General features: G+C 38.7%; 1 protein-coding gene across 1 annotated transcript; it reads left to right on the top strand.

Moving 5' to 3' along the window:
* The first annotated feature begins 6,215 nt into the window (after positions 1–6,215).
* gpr45 (G protein-coupled receptor 45) lies at positions 6,216–12,213 on the top strand. Its single transcript, XM_059343038.1, has 3 exons — positions 6,216–6,364; positions 8,489–8,717; positions 9,551–12,213. Exon 3 carries the CDS (start codon positions 9,644–9,646, stop codon positions 10,814–10,816), a length of 1,173 nt encoding a protein of 390 aa, XP_059199021.1. The 5' UTR covers positions 6,216–6,364; positions 8,489–8,717; positions 9,551–9,643; the 3' UTR covers positions 10,817–12,213.
* Positions 12,214–14,198: the final 1,985 nt, after the last annotated feature.

Here is a 14,198-nt window from a genome sequence, read left to right as displayed (position 1 = left end):
ACAAGTTGGCCTTTTGCATAAATAATGTTTTCATCAGACAGAAAATGTCATTAAAACACTTTTTTTACTGACTAATGGAGTGGTATAGCTAGTGCCTTGGAATGTACAACAGCTAAAAAACATAAAAAACAATGTGTCTACATATTGAACACGGTCTGCTAACGCAAAGGAAAACTTGTGCATGCTCTCAGCTACCACAGCAATATCACCCAGAGGTGGAAAGGTGGCCCCACAGCTCACTGTAATCATCTACCGATGCCTCTTAACACGATGTATTCCTGCCGAGCTGCAAAAGCCAGAGTCCTCTGATAAAAATGGAGGCAAAATCTAAGCTTGTAGGATTGCAGTGTGATCCCCTCAAAGCTTAGCGATGTAAAGATGGGAGATAAGGCTGGAATTGAGGGATAAAAAAGCCCTTTAAAGGGTTTTGTCATCACACAACACTAGGTGTCTTCCCTGAATATTAATGCTGGGATCTGAAGGTATGAGCTGATGATGTTACAGTAACCTGAACCTGAAACCTCTCAATCAAGAGACATGGCTCACATGAAGTGCATCCGTGCTTGTGATGACGGCAAAATGTGTAGTCAGTGCTCAAGCATAGGCTACTTAAATTTATTATTATCATTATTGAAACATTCTTTCCTGCATCACTGAAACAAGGGATGTTTGCAGTTAAGAATGTTATTACCTCCTCCAATAAATGCTGCTAGTATAATTGCTCGTAATTGCTCTTAAAGCCTTGTTCAGAGGTACTTTACATAAAGCAATTATTGCATGATAATCCCCACTTTAAAGCTTGTTGTTTGTGTCACACAGTTTAGGCCGCAGTCACATACAACAGACACAAACCAAAGCCTATTCAAAGAGCAGCAAAGTTTACTGTGCAACTATTTCACTGTGGGTTGCACATTATCAGTCCCCGCTGTTTGGTGTTAATTATTCTCACATCGTGGAAATTGGTTAACCACTAAAGTCTAACACTGATTAACACACCGTAGCTCCCTCAGTGTGAATCGTGACACACATGACTCCTATGTGGAGCCAGAGGCAGTGGCAAACAGGAATAAAGTACCCAAAAAGTGCATTAAAGGTGGTTGTAATTTTGTGCGTGAATGAATTAAAATGTCCTAAATGTAACACAAGAAATGTCTGCACAAGACTCAATTAACTCAAAGTCAATATTGCTACTTATGTAGGGTTTTCTCTTCTCTTTTGAATATTCTGATTTAGCGGTGAACATTTTTTTCACTTTGCCCGTGTTTGCTTTTTTGGTGAATGATGGAGTACCAAAGTCTCTCCATCAGGAAAAAATTAAAGTAAACATCTGTGGAATAATGGACAGGGAAATGAATTCTCTCACTAGCAAGCTTGTTGTGTGGGTGCCACTGAACGTGACGAGCATGCATGTGCCAGACCGGTGGAGTGGAACTCGTTTGATGGGCATGTTCAACACATGGGCACGATGCCAATTTAGACAAGCATGCCCATGAAAAGAATCTCCGCCTGCATGCTAAGTGTGTGAACGTAACCGTGTGTATCTGTACGTGTGCGAGAATACACCAGCTCTCTTATATAAAATTAAAATGAATTACAATTGAATTGAGAAAATATGTTTCTACAGATGTTATTCTGCACATGTGGACTCAGCCAGCATGCTACTAAAGATGTGTGATATACTGTACCTTCTTAAAGATACAATATAAGAATTTAACCACATAATTAGCTGGAACTGTAAAAGTATTATGGACACATAATGCTCTATTAAGAGATGATGCAAGTCTGAAAAAGTTCAATTAAAAAAAACAAACCCTATACATACCAATGAAAGCCCTGAAAATACCAACACATGAATGTCTCCAAAAAGCTTCAACAACTGAATACATGTACTGCACAATGCTGCCATCTCCTGGACAAACTAATTAGTGCATGTTTTATGATTTTTTAAATTATTTTTTTAAATGCAAGAGTACATTCATCATATGGCAAATGAAGAAAAACGTTCACAAAATAATAATTAAAATGCTTGGAAGATGTTATAAATCGTACATTCCTTTAAATTTACTTACATTACTTAATCACTTGCATGGGTTAAAGACTAATACCGAATGTATATTATTTTAATTGTGTGTGTGTAAGATCCCATGAGATTAGATGTTTTTGTTTGCTTAATTGTTTCAGTCAAAATGCTTTTAATCTTCCAATATTTATTGCTGTTGGTGATATGTATCAGCTCATATGCCAAACCCACAATACAGCATGTCCTCTTAAGATGCATCTTCAATAAAAACATTTTTAGGAACGGTGTGTTTTATGATCAATGTGTGTTTAAAACTATTTTTTTCCTCCCATATTTTATTTAATCTGGTATTTTATCATAGATTTATTTATTCTTAATTATGTTGAATTAAAATGGCATTTCAAGTTGTTGTTTTTTTACCCTTTAGCACCCATCAGCGTTTCCAGGTGTTATCTTCAAAAAAGCCATCTCTATCGCTTTCCGTCTTCAAATATTCAATCTGCTAATCATCTCCTTGACACCAACAGAATGAAGTATTTTTAACCATTGATAATTTTAGGAAGGCCTCCTCAAGAATACTGCTCTTTGCATCGTGTACTAAACAAACAATGCAGAATGTTAGCCTTATGTTAGCAGCTGTAGCAACTCGAGTTCAGCCAGTATAAACCTCAGTGATGAGGATCTGAGCCATAGACTGGATATAAATAATCTGTAGCCTACCGGTGTTACGGTTTAACTGGTGACCATGCTAACTGTCGACTTTCAGCTAGCTATTGAAAACACCAATAAATACGTAGCTTCACCTGTTATTTAGCCTTGTGTTAGAATAATCTGTTATTCTGTCTCTCTTTCTGTCTCTGTGCATGGGGGTCATTATCTGATTGACTAGGTCACTATCTATGCACGCTTAATTCACTAACTGTGTGTGTGCCCTCTCTCTATGCATTTATAGATTGATCTCGCAAGATGCTTTGATACTATGATCATGTGCAAATATTGTTTTAAAATTGTGTTACTCTAAACTTAAACTAAATACATTTATTCCATCTGCTTAAACTTAGTAAGATTCTATCATCACAAAAAGATATATTTTATGTTTTATATTTTATGTGGACATTGCAAAATCTGTGTCTCCACTAATATCTCTGCAAGTCATAACAAGGCAGGAGGTTGTGTTGAATGTTTTGGTCAGGTCAGGGACATGGTGTGCTGAGCAGAAGAGATAACTGTCTTCTCTGCTTGGTGACATGACGTGTCCACAATATTGATCAAAACTGACAAATCAATGGTTCAAGAGGGACACCCCTTCTGGAGAGTTCAACCTTCATTTTTTATTGAACCTCTTTTAGGATATAAAAAAGGGTTCAAGGGAAATGATATTTGGTCCAAATTCCATGAACTGACCAGCCTAATGTAAATCAGGGAAGTGTAGTTTGAACCCAGAGACTCTGTAACTGCAAATTTCTTGACGTATATTATAATAAAATTATGTTAAACTGAGAACTTGGACGTCTCCTGCTCATCATTCCCCATCAACCGATCTGCGCAGAGAAATAGATGAGATGATTTACTGTTGGATTCAGATAATATTTTCATTTTAAAGGTTTCCTCAATGCATTTCTCAACACTTACTTCAGCTTACAATGTCGAAATTCATCGTTGGTTGTTGGGATCTTTTTAAATATGAATGTCATGAAGTTGAGCTATGCAGCCCTTTCAAACATTAAAAGGAAAAACGTTGACAACTGTTGTATTTACATCGACAACAGACAGATTTTGATTATAAGTTGCCAGTTAACAGGGACGCTAGTAAAAACGCAACACCTGCTGCTAGCGGCGGGGAGTGAGGCAGAGAGTAGCTAGCCACGTACGGTAGATAACGCTAGGCAGCTAGAATACAAATATTTATTTATTTTGTTCCAGAAACATGTTTGTTTATGGCCGGTCCTGGCTTCCTTATGGCTGGTCCTTGGCTACTACCGTTAGCAGGCTAGCTAGAGGTAGCGTTAGCAGCATGGCTGCTGTCCAAAACAAGAAACAACTGTTATAATTCCCATTTGAACTACAATTCCGATCTAAATGTTGCGATAAGGGGAGAGTAAAACTGCCGGTAGACGAAGTATGAATACGTTGGCAGGTTTTGTAACTTAGCCTACTGATCAGTAGAAAGAATAGTCTCAAGCCATGGAAGTTTCTCCATTGGGTAATTACTCGTCCAGGTCCGCTCTTGTTAAAGCTTCATCTTCCTTCAATCATCCGTCAACGGGACTCTTGTATCTTTTGCAGGGCAGAGTTTCCACTGTTCCAATGTTCAGGTAAATTACCTGGGTATAGATACCAATCATAGACCGCACAAAGAATATGTATATGCAGTATAGGCAGACTGAATTGTTTACTGAAAGAGAGCCAAAAAAAGAAGAAAAAAAGTCATTGTAGAGGCTTAATAGGGGGGCAAAATAAACGCACATGTCATTTGTCTATAGCTATTACATTGTTCAGTCACCATTCACATAATAATGATTCATCATATACATACATTATCATATATTATCATACATTCAATCAATCCATTGCCACTTTAATGTAGCAAAGCAAATATATATATTTTTTAATTCTTCAGGAACGATTTATAAAAGCCAAAGTATCTCTGTGATGCATATATATATATATATATATATATATATATATATGTATATATATATATGTATATATATATATATTAGGTTAGATCAGTACATCTTAGTTTTTGTTACCCTCTGGTGTGCATAAACTAGAAGAAGAAGAGAAGAAGATAGAAGATTACTTGTATTAATCCCACAATGGGGAAATTCAACCTCTGCATTTAACCCATCCTTTTTTACACACAAGTGAACACGCCATGCAAGGAGTAGTGGGCACAGGGCCGGTTATTCCTACAGGCCACCAAGGCGGCTGCCTAGGGCGCCAAATTGGCAGGGGGCGCCCCCTTGTGGCGCCCTTAAGCATCCATCTTTGTTTTAACAACATTGATTAACGAAACATTTTTTAAAAAGCATGGGCAATAAAACCCTCATTGAATTAAATGAACATGCCCCAACCCATATTTCGAATGAAAATGTAATATTATATTATATAAAATATGATACGTGCATGGGTGTCGTCACTCGTCATGACGATGCAGTTGCAAGTCACAAAACACTAGAACTAGATCACGCTAACGGTCGTAGAAGGTCAACTAGCAAAATGAAAAGGACCAAACTGTCTGGTGCACAGGGGCGAAAACGAAGAAAAGAGGAGGAGGAGAAGAAAGCACAGTATAGAGGTATGTATTTTCATCTCGGACATTAGTTCTAAAGTTTAATTAAAATTGTGTTTTCTTTATGTTTATTTTTATTGCATTTGTATGTCTACATTTTATTTATTTTCAGTCTTTGCCATTCTTAATTTGATGAAGATCTGTGTTTTCTTATTTATTTATTCGTATTTTCAATTCAGTTGTTGTTGGTAAAGTTCCAAAGTTTCTAAAAATAAAAATGTTCTGAGACCATTACCTTGCTTGTAGTTCATGTATCAAATATTAGTGTACAGCATAATACATATAACATAGTGTACCTATATCAGAATGAATACATGGAATGGATGTGGTTCGGGGGGGGGGGGGGGGGGGGGGGGGCGCAAAATCTCAATATCGCCTAGGGCAGCCAATGGGCTAGAACCGGCCCTGAGTGGGCAGCACATTACTGCATTTATACGGGGTATAAATGTATAAAAAAAATTTTTTTAAATAGCCTTAAAATGTGATTTTTTTCTTTGTCTTATGGGTCATGACAAGCAGGTAATAGTAGCTACTCTCTTACTATCAGCGGGGGGAAAAATCAACGTGTGCAACCTTTAAAAATTAAAAAGAATAAAAATAATTTCTAATGTGAAGTGTTCTTGTAGGCCTATGTATTGGACAAGCATTATGAATAATACAATTCTTATTAGACCGATTTGTTTTGTTGTTGTGTGTAAAACATTGATGGTCCCTTTAAGGCGACGTTTTCACAGTGCATAGTAAGATCACACAGTTTATAATATATTCATTGAGCAACAACGATATGCAAAATTCTGGAGCTGCTCCTCCAGCGCCGGAATAAATGACTGCATTCGCTGCAATGCTCCTTTAAATCAGCGACCACCTGCTCCTGTGGCGTCAGCAGCATCATCCGCAGGCGGCACGATGGCGATCGATACGGCAGTAAAATGTTCAAAGTGAGATATTTTGGGAAAAGCTCGACATGCACAGGGAGAGAAACGTGATCAGCGAGCTGACTGGCTCAACGAGAGACAAGCATGAAACCTGACATCAAATGTAACGTCAAGGTAGGCCTATTTATGTCTGCTTAATGCTTTAAAATGTACCAGTTTATTGATTAAATCCTCTGCTCGTTGCTTAGAGTGAAAAAAAATGTTGTCTTTGATGCCTGTAATGTATCTGAAGATTTGCACTGACTCGTCCTCCGGTGGGGATGCAGACAGTGTGAGCAGCCTGTGATTGACAGAGGAACAGGTGATGGAGAGAAACAGGCTCATATGTAAATGTAAGAACCGTAAGAACACCCTGTACAGAGTCTGTGGTGGCGCTTTGATGTCACTGGATGTAATAGATTGTCAAAAAGGGGATAAATTGATTATAGCATGTAAGATATAAAAAAAACTGTCAATATAAACCTGCATCAATGAGTTCATATTACCATAATCCTCAAAGATTGATAACTCCATTTGGCTGTTTCTCATCAAATCTAACGTAAAATAAATAAATAAATCAGGAATTAATTTTATTTCTTTAAAAAAAAAAATCAGGCTATGATATTTCTGTGTTTGTACTGCCACGTCAGTCTCTTATCACCTATTGAATCGGTGCTTGAGCTGAGCAGATCAGCTGAGTAAAACCACCTGTTTTTGTTGAAAATAAGCAGCTAAGAGGCCCCCTACAGGGCAAAGCAGCTCATTATATTCTTGACACAATTTCAAACCTAATCATTTTAAAAGGTCGTCTTAAAATTAAATTTTTTTTGGATATTTGTAGTTTTATTGTCAGTTAGGGTGCATGACCCCATTGTTTATTTGTTATCACATGCCTTTTTGGTAATGTATCCCTTTCTGCTAACAAGCTGATTTATTCTCTTCATTTTTCTTAAAAAATCTATTTAATTCAGTTTAATTCAAACTTAAATGTGCATGTGTTTACAAAGTGCAATACAGAAAAAATAACAGACAAAAGGCAAATCACAGTCAAGGGTTAAAATGATTATGAGATAAAATGATTTTATGATCGATATAAATTATAATGCAGATTATTTTAGTGGAAGAAAAAAAACATAAATTTGATGTGTAACAGTGGTAGTATGAGTAAAAGATACTTGATACATGAACATAGACATATGTAGTGTCACACAGTGAGGCATCTTTTCCTCATCAAAAAATTATACATTTTAGAGTTTAATTTATAGGTACTTAAGTCTGCTTATCTGGAACACAGTAGATCTGTGCTCCTGTATATACTGTATATATTGTAATGTGTAATGTTGTTTTATTGCACTGGCTGTATCTTTGTTTCTTGTCTCGTATCGACTTGCCTCCTTGCCTCTTTGCCAGGTTCACCATGTAAATGGTTCTCAACTGACCTACCTGGTTGAATAAAAGCAAAATAATAAATAAATAAATAAGTCCTAAACTACAAATCCTGTGATACAGGAAATATTTTGTCATAGGGGATGAGAGTACAGGGTGCTTGTTGCCATGGAATCGGTGACCTTGTTGCCTTGGTAACAACCAGTAACAGTTTGCAGTGGCCTGTAAGGTTTTTGGGCAGCATGTTGCTACAGTCACTGGAGGGACTGTTTCCTTTCACCTTATTGAGTTGGCATTAGTCCTCTGATTCAGGGGTTCCTGGAGAAGCATTGTTAATTTTACTAAGGGCAGCTGGAGCAGCAACACTGATAAACAGCAGAAACTGCAGCTAACTACTGTTAGCTAGTAGCATACAATAGCTAAATGTCATGGCAGCTGTGTCTGAAATTTCTTTAAAAGCACAGTAATTGTGATATATTTGGGAGGGTTTTTTTTAGATAAACTCATAGTTGGTATTTGCCTTAATTGCGCATGTTTGTTATTTTTTATTTACTTTTTCTATGATAATTCTTTTAAAATGTGCAAATAACAAATTATAAAAAATAATCTACCTTTTTTTTCACGGAAGACATTTTGACATGTCGCTGTGTCATGTGTAAATTATTAAATTAATGATGGCTTATTCCATTTAGCTGCTTCAGTTTCATGTTCCTGCTAAATGTAAATGTTGGCTCACTTTAAATGACTTACTGGACTCTTGAGTAGAACAAAGCCATTAATAATTAGTAACACCTACTATTATGACAAGTGAAAATATCTGCTGTAAAAAGGCCTTTCAGGTTCTGACCTCTAACTCGTCTGTTTTTCCCAAAGGCCCGAAGAGCCAGTCCACCCGCAGAGGACCACATCGAGGCCTGAACGCCAGAATGACCTATACAGATCTTTAACAGCGTCCCACCAGCAGGAGCAGGAGGTGGAAACAAAAGCAGCACACATGTCCTGTGTGTCCTGAGGATGCTTCTTTGTTTGTATCAAGGTTGCATCAGAGTCTGAAGCATTATCCAGGAATGAGCCTCTGCTGAGTCAAAGAAAGAAACCATGGGTGTGTACAATATTTGTGTTATGCAAATATATGTGTGAAGCATCACACGTACTGTGTGCTTTGGAGGGTTGGTGCTGTGAATGTTTGTATATGCGCCCATGTGAGTCTGTACTGTTGTTAATCATCAACCTCATTCAAGCCAGTGCACAGCACACGTCTGTCCTGTGTGACTATATTTCTCAATGTGGTGTCTCTGTGGATCAGTCCTGTGACTTGTATAACTCCTTCAGCATCACAGGGATGTCATTCCTCCTCTCACTTTTTTAAATAAATTTACAATTAATTAATAGTAATATAGAGTAATAGAGTAATAGATCACGAAGCAGAACTGACTGTCTACTGAGAAACTGACCATGTTTACAGCAGCTTTTTAAGAGACAGACAGCACATAAATGTAATGCATGATCGGCTTATATTGTTTTTTTGTGGCCAATGCTGATATTTAGAGAGCAGGAAGAACGAAGGTTGATATGTACTGCCAATATCACGTTTTTGTTGATGTTGTTTTTACACCTGTTAAAATACAACTATTCAGTAATGATAAAAATAACAAGTGAGACAAAATTGCTGAACCTAAATGTTTTGAAGGTAACCATACAGCCTGATATAGTGGCCTTCCCTTGTGTTGGCTAACCGTGTTCGACAGCACTCACTCTGACGAGGCTGCCTGCAGGCCACTTATGCTAATCAGCTTTGTGAGCGCCGACATAGGCCAGTTATCTCAACATGGGATTAATGGGCCCAATTAATTGGCCGACCTCATTAATCAGTCTATCACAGTTTCACTAAGTGTTTTTTCATAATATGCAATTACTGTTGTCTTTCTATTTCAGATATTTCCATGGAAGACCAACTGTCGGAGGACAAATTGATGTGTATACCACAACAATAATCAAACATACCTTCTTCTGGGCTGACGTCCTTTGATGACAGTTGCAATGGCTTTTTGTAATGAAAGCCTGCTGGAGGACTGCAGCTTCATCGGGCCGGACGGTGTAGAGGAAGCAGCAGAAAGTCTCCCATCAGAAGCTTCAACTCCCCTCATATCAGTCACTCTTCGTGTGACCCTGGCAGCCATAATGATCTTCATGATTACTATTGGTTTCCTGGGCAATGCGATCGTGTGTCTGATTGTTTACCAGAAACCTGCCATGCGTTCTGCCATCAATCTCCTCCTCGCCACGTTGGCCTTTTCGGACATTATGCTCTCTTTGCTCTGCATGCCGTTCACTGCGGTCACCGTGGCCACCGCCGACTGGAGCTTTGGAAGCGGGTTCTGCCGAGTGTCCATCATGTTGTACTGGCTGTTTGTCCTGGAGGGCGTGTCCATACTCCTCATTATCAGTGTGGACCGATTCCTCATCATTGTGCAGCGGCAGGATAAGTTGACCCCACACAGAGCTAAACTGTTGATTGCAGGTTCCTGGGTGCTGAGCCTCTGTGTGTCTCTGCCGTCTGTAGTCGGGTGGAGGACAGGTGCAGCAGGTGTTGGGGGTCCCTGGGCGCCGCAGTGTGTGCTGGGATACAGTGATTCTCTGGCAGACCGTGGATACACTGTGTTGTTGGCGGTAGCGGTATTCTTTGTACCGTTCGCTGTCATGCTGTACTCTTACATGTGCATCTTCAACACAGTGCGCCGCAACACCCTGCGCATCCACAACCACACCAGTGAGCATTCCTGCCTGCCAGCCCTCAACCAAGTCAGCAAAATGAGACTGACTGGGCTGCAGCGGCCCCCTCAGATCAAGGTGGACATGAGCTTCAAGACCCGAGCCTTCACTACCATCCTCATCCTCTTTGTCGGCTTCTCGGTGTGCTGGCTGCCGCACACCGTGGTCAGCTTGCTGGCCGTGTTCAGTCGGCAGTTCTACTACAGCTCTGTGTTCTACCCAATCAGCATAGGAGCGCTGTGGCTCAGCTACCTGAAGACGGTCTTCAACCCCGTCATCTACTGCTGGAGGATCAGAAAGTTCAGGGAGGCTTGTCAGGAGTTCATACCCAAGAGCTGCAGACTGTGTCCCAGAGTGCCAGGCAGGAGCCGCAGGAGAGTGAGGCCAAGCAACATCTACGTGTGCAGTGAGACTCAGTCAGCTGTGTGAAACAAGATGCACAAACCAGCAGCCGATGACACTGCTATTAACTCTTTTTAAGACTTACATTTATTCACAATAACCATCAGAGATGCCTAAAGCTCACCTGGAAAGAATATACTGGTCATTGACAAATAATCGCACAAGAATTAACTTTTGTCTCAAATTTTAAGCCAACATGGATGAGAAGTCCTTGAAGAGATATATTTTAGATTTTTTGAATTGGGTTGGACGTACTTATTCATAGCCAGCAGGAGCATCCTGTGGACAGGGGATTGAACATTGAAACTGTTTTCTATGCTCTCTTGAAAGCGACCAGACTCCTTCAACAGAAACAGTCATTTTACTATACAGAGCACAGGATTTGCTGGTTTAGCACTGCCCTGATTATTGAGTTAGTTTGCTTGTGTAATTGGGTGACTTTGGTGTCAAACAACAACAAACGTACCGATCAAAGCTGTAGTAGACCAGCAACTCCCGTCTTCTGCAATATGAAATTACTTTTTATCAAAGCAGTCTGATGGCTATGAAAGGGCCAGATAACAGCGTCAGTTCCTTGTTGGAAAGGGTTGTCTGACAGAAAGATAAAGTGGTGAAATAATCCAACTATATAAATAAAACTATATCTAAATATGTGTACAGTTAAATGTATATGGAATCTTTTTTAGTTAAATTACATTTGGTCCACAGCAGTGCATTGTTCAGCTTCTGTGCTGGTACTCCTGCCCGCTTCTCCAAAATGGGGGTGTGCTGACCACCATCTACAGTAGGTAATACACTGACTATGAATAAGTATCGCATACAGCCCCAACTCAAAAAATCCAAACCATCGCTTTCAAGAGAACATAAACAATTCTGTGACAGCTAAACAACTCCCCATCTGTGAGGAAGGCCACACGAAACAATCGAAAACTCCAGAACACCTACTAAATGGACCTTGTGGTGGGATGATTATTTCTGCTTTACTATCAATCATCATCAATATCATCACAATTACAGTTTCAAAAACATCTTAACAATTTCATATCCTCCATTGTCAGTTTACTTCTCCGTTTCATGTTTTGTCCCTGAATCCTTCTTCAGACTGTAGACTTAATCTGCAGGCTTTGAGTCGTGGTGGTGAAAATAATTCTGTTGTCAGTTATGTGATGAGTTTCTCAAAGAAAGCATAAAAGGTATTAATGTTCTCAGAGGAAAGTGTGTAAGCTTTCAACCGACGTCTTTTTTTTTTTTTTAAAAAGTGTAAAAAAAACAACCTTGTGTGAGTTGAAACTGTTATTTAAAACCACAAATGTGTCCACAAGGACGTGTGTCAGTTATTGAGCTGTGAATGTTTACTTGAATGTATTATATTTTCATGAATAACAAAACCAGGTATAAAAATACAGTTTTTAAAAGAAGATGTATTGACAGACTGCTGAGTGCTTGGATGCAAAACACATCTAGCCGGCCGCTTTTACAAATGTACACAATGGAAACAGGTTGCTGGGTAACTAAAGACTCCTATTCACTGTGAGTGGACGTATATCTTCTTAACTCATGACAACAACATACAGAGAGACTTGTTTTCTGAATTATATTAGGTCATTTAATCTCATTAGAAGAGTGAGGCCTGCACCAAAATTGCAACTAATTTTCTCTAGTGAACAGTTATGTAATGAACAAATTAAGTTAATTGCACAGTGGTTTTGATTAATTAAATGATGTGTGGTATTAAAACTGCATTTTACTTTGAGACATTTGTTTAAATGATTAAAAGCTAAAGATCAATTTTTACTGTAATAATACTGACAGTCTCTGGCAGCCAAATAGAGGCCATGTTGCTGTACAGCACGAGGCAGGAAGATGGTGTTGTTCTGTCATTGCAAATTAAGTTAACTCCATTTCCTGCTGAAGTCTCAGACTCATTATCAATCTGAATAACTACTTTGTTTTCCTGTTTGAATTGCCAAACAAATAAAATTTGTGGAAGTCCAGGGCATTGAACGCAAGCAGCAAAGGCAGCAACTTTTGACATGAAGAAGTGAGAGTTAATTAGACATTTGATTTTTGAGATCTACCAGCAAAACGTCAAATGTGGAAAAAGAAGCATGGTCTGATCTGTTAATGATTTCCAGAGCTTGCCTAATGAATGCAATAACTATTGGCAACTAGTGCTTTTCCCAATAAATGATAAAAAAAAATAGTGAAGCTATTAAAATTCTCAGTCACTCTGTCACAAACAATGAGGAAGTTAGAAGTGTTATTTGAAAACTATTTAAATGATTATTAGGTTGGATTGGAATGGATGTTTAAACGTTTTTGACTTGAAACTCACAATACGAGGGAGTTATTTGACATTGTGTTTGCCACACAATCTGTATAATCCAAAATTTTTGTCCTTCTTATCAAGGGAAGTAGAGTGGTGATAATGCCCGTTTGACTCTGAACATTTACCAACATACTGTACAGCCTCTTCCTCTTAATTTATATCTCATGATTCTATATCACATTACCATCCTTAACTCATTAACTTTCTGACCCTAGGTAGTAAAAAAAAACACACCTCCTCCTATAGAAATTTCCTAGAACACACTCAACCAGTAAAAACTTGGACTGTTCATGTTGGTTCCCTGTGAAGCACATTATACCAGGACTGAAGATAAACAACACATTCTTGGATCCTTCGAGTTAGAGAAATATAAATATACAAATTGTTTTGCAGCCACCTGGTGCAGAACTGGGACTTTTAAGTTGTCTCTAAGTCAGGGCCAGTTTAATATAATACCTCTGTGTTTTAGAGGACTGCAGCTGCATCGGTGTAGAGGAAGCAGGAGAAAGTCTCCCGTCAGAAGCTGCGACTCCCCTCATATCAGTCACTCTTCTATGACCCTTGCATCCATAATGATCTCCTCCTCATCATGTAGGCCATTTCTTCTTGTTCCAAAAAAGTTATGTCATTATCACTCGACTGAAGTTGTTATTGAAAACATTTGGCCATTCATCTGATAGAGTTCTGACCGCTGTGATTATCAGTATGGCTATATGGTTATTTATTTTATTTGTTATGACGTACCAGAAACAATGGTCTAATCAGCATGTGATAGAAAACAGGGTGGTTTTCAATCACTAACAGGACATGACTCTTATTTTTAGAGGTGCTCTTAAATCAATAAATGCAGTGACGTGGCTGATCAAACTTCCGAAGCATGACATCCATTAAGACTGAACTATCACATCATTTTTTATGTGAAAAACATAAAGACATCAATATGCCATGATGTTAAAAGTTCACCGGAAAGCAAATCACATTACAAAAGAACCCACTCACCCCCTGCACAAATCTTTCCTGTTACTTTCACTGGGCCACCGTTACAAAGTTGCCCTAGCCAAGAAAGCACTCGCTCTGCCA

This window comes from Centropristis striata, chromosome 10, assembly GCF_030273125.1.
Source record: "Centropristis striata isolate RG_2023a ecotype Rhode Island chromosome 10, C.striata_1.0, whole genome shotgun sequence".
NCBI lineage: Eukaryota > Metazoa > Chordata > Actinopteri > Perciformes > Serranidae > Centropristis > Centropristis striata.
The sequence above is the reverse complement of the archived record's forward strand: the minus strand, read 5'-3'. Positions and strand labels throughout refer to the sequence as shown.